Raw genomic sequence first — 3,100 nt, 5'->3', positions numbered from 1 at the left:
AAAAAACCAGACAAAAAAAAAAAAAAAAAAAAAAAAAAAAAAAAGTCTTGAACATCTGCATCTTGGCTTGGAAGAAGAAGAAATTGCACTTACCTGAGCGGCTCAGACACAGCACAAAGAGCACTAGGCAAAGCATGGGCATCACCGTGGCTTTTCCTTTAAATCTGATCTTTTGTTTTCATAAGCAAATCGGTCTTATCTTAGTAAGGGACTGAAATAATCTAGTTAGAAATCAAGGCAGACAACTGAGTCTGCAAGGCAAGACAGCACCTTTCGAGCCTTATCCTGCCTCATTATGATGCTCCGTAAATCACACTTCATTGATTTTCAGTCAGCTGTCACATCCCGTAAGCCTAAAACAGGGCTCTGGGTCCTAAACTCTGACTGATTTGTTTCTAGTGGTATTTGGGTCGTCATAGCCACTACGGTCTAGGAGTAGAAGTGAGTCAAGGTTTTTAAGGAGGAGAAATGTCTTTTACTATGCTGCCAGTTACAGCTGGGGAAAAAAACAGGCTGCAGATCAGACCCAAAGACAGATCACATGCCTGAAAGATTGTCTGTTTGCTCCAGCCATATCGGTTGGTCTAATAAAAGAGGCAGCCTCCCTACAGACCTAACTTAGCTTATTCATTTTTCATACTGCACTCGCTGTTTTACAGGTATAAAATGGATTTTGGGAGGAAAAAACAGTGAGATAAACACGGGAAAACAGGGCTGATTTCTAAATTTATATCTCATCACTCATACTCAAAACATCACAGACAACAGCACAGAAATGCTTGCACAGTACTATTTATTGGCATGGCTTAACAGAGTATCTTGCTCCAGGGCGTTGTGTTTAGCAATGAGAGTGATGGGGCCTTGGATTCGTCACTCAGTTCCTCTGCAGCTGTCACTCCTCCCCAGCGACACCTTGGGCAGGGCTCCTTTCAGAAGCTGCCAGAAATAGCTGACATCAAAAGGGATGCAGGTTCCTTTTTTCCTGTCCCCCTGCCACTCCTTTGCCCGGGGATCTCAGTATCTTCTCCGTTTTCTTCCCAAAAGAAAGTAACTTTGCCATCTCTCTCCAAAAAGGACTTCAAGGAAGAGTGTTTTAGTTTGCACCCAGACCTGAAACTCTTCCTGCTTTGGTTTATTCTTTCTGGCTATTTAATTCCTTGCTGACTTTTATATGGGATGCCTGGGTTTTTTTAGCAACAGCTGGGCCCATTTCTTGCAGTGGCCCCAGATTTTGGTATAGTCATAAGCTATGTGATTCAGATTTGCCTTATCAAAGGTCAACACAGAGGATTGATAACTGGCAGCTGTAACCTCATCAGATTATTCAGCTTCCTGTAATGAAAAAGAAGTCATTTCAGTGTGGCTTAAAGTCACATTGCTGCTACAAGTAACCTTCTTGTGTTCCCTACCACCTCATTCGTGCTGCTGTGGACTTGCAGCCTGCCTCATCCGTAGCTCTCGGGCAGGCCATCGGCAGCAGCTGAGTGGGTTTGCCTTTTCCACTACTGTACTACACGTGGGAAATCTGCGAGGGACCTCGTGAGCTCCTCGGTTTTGTCGGTGTTCACCTGACCTGGCTGGAGGAGCAGCTGGTTTCCTCTACACCTTTGCTCATCCCAGCTGCAGAAAGCAGCTCAAAAACAACAGTGCTATCGAGACTGTCTTGAGTGAAGGGTCTTGTTATCACCAGCTGCTGTCACTACCAGACTGCTCAGTTTACCCATTAGATCCAGACCAGGCATAAGCACACGACTTGTCAAGGTGCACAGTAAGGGTCCTTTTTTTAAGCTAGCCTCAAAAGAAGAGCAGACGTTTGGCTGGAGTGCTGTGGACAGACAGTGCCACAGCCCGCCTGTTGAGCGTGGACTAAACTCAATTATCCTGCCAGATGTAAATTCTTCTGCAACAAAGCTACGCCTTAAAAACATTCCGTGCAGAGTAGCCCGTGCTTTGCAGCATGTTTCTGGACCTGTACAGGGCTCAGCACTCTCAGGCACCATCCGTCATCGTTGCTGAACCACAGCTCCATGACTGCAAGCCCCAGCCTTTGCCCATTGACACCTCTGATCATAATTACTGCCCGAGATCGTGCCCAGGCACTGCGCTGTCAGACAATGCTGCATCACAGACTGGAGAGAAACTTGTTTTCATAAGGCTTTAGCCTGCAGCCTTCAGGTAATGAAGTTAATCTATTAGCTGGCTATAGAAGTAGGTTTTTTGCTACTACATGGTAGTTGTCTGGAGGGAGAGGTGATGTATGCTTGCTTTACCATTGCCTCCACCCACTGCCTAGATTGCGACAAGAGGTAAGGACATAGCTTGCCTGGTCTTTGGCCTCCAGCGTTCTCTGGCAACTGGAGGAGGGTATTGGAGAAACAAATTCTGTTTGCTTGCTGATGTTTACAAGTCTTTATTCAGCCATGCTCTCCAACATTTTGGGAAGGGAGGTATGCATGGATATTCCATTTTACCAGCCAGGCCATGAAGCATGGGGAGCATGCACCCTGAGACAGCAAATTAATTTCTGAGTAAAACTTGAATCTTGTCTATTGAGAACCTGCCTTTGCTTCTCCACAGATTTCATGGGATTTGTAAGTGACATGAGGCTGCAATTCCAGGCTGCAAAGAGCCGAGAGCTGTCTGAGCACAAGCAATGCTGGAACTGGGCCTCACTCTCTGGGCAGCTCAGACTTCTGGGGGAAAAAATAAAAAAAATCCACCTAGAGGCACAAATCCACCAGTTTAACCCCACGTGGTTAATATTAGGAGCAACTGAAAAACTTGAGGTTATGATGAAGAGTTCCAAGCCATGTTACCCGAAGGCGTCATCTGGCTGTGTGGAAAAAGCATTTTTCCAGGGAGAGGTGGCAGTGCTGGCTGCTGACCAGAGGGTGGGGAACCTGGACTGAGGGAGAAGGATGGTGGGGAGGAAAGACATGGATGGGAGATGCTGCGAACCAGAACCGAGAGACCCCATATCCAGGTCCAAGAGCCGGAGAGGGGCTTGCAGCACCACCAGGGTTGTCAGCTGCAGCGAGGAGAAAAGAGAGGCTGCAGAGGCAAGGCTGTTGCAGCAGCTACGGGGCAGAAGGCCCCTGCC

The 3,100-nt window shown here is 47.0% G+C and overlaps 1 protein-coding gene across 1 annotated transcript in view; it reads right to left on the bottom strand.

Moving 5' to 3' along the window:
- CHRNB3 (cholinergic receptor, nicotinic, beta 3 (neuronal)) overlaps positions 1 to 141 on the bottom strand; it is a 12,996-nt gene extending 12,855 nt beyond the window's left edge. Inside the window, exon 1 of the mRNA XM_009705140.1 lies at positions 94 to 141. Coding sequence (XP_009703442.1) covers positions 94 to 136 — 43 coding nt within the window. The 5' untranslated portion in view covers positions 137 to 141. The remainder of the gene's footprint in view (positions 1 to 93) is intronic.
- Between the last annotated feature and the right edge of the window lie 2,959 nt (positions 142 to 3,100).

This window comes from Cariama cristata, unplaced genomic scaffold (genome assembly GCF_000690535.1).
Source record: "Cariama cristata isolate BGI_N322 unplaced genomic scaffold, ASM69053v1 scaffold7308, whole genome shotgun sequence".
Taxonomy (NCBI): Eukaryota; Metazoa; Chordata; class Aves; order Cariamiformes; family Cariamidae; genus Cariama; species Cariama cristata.
Note: the sequence above shows the minus strand (reverse complement) of the source record. Positions and strands in the feature narration are given on the sequence as shown.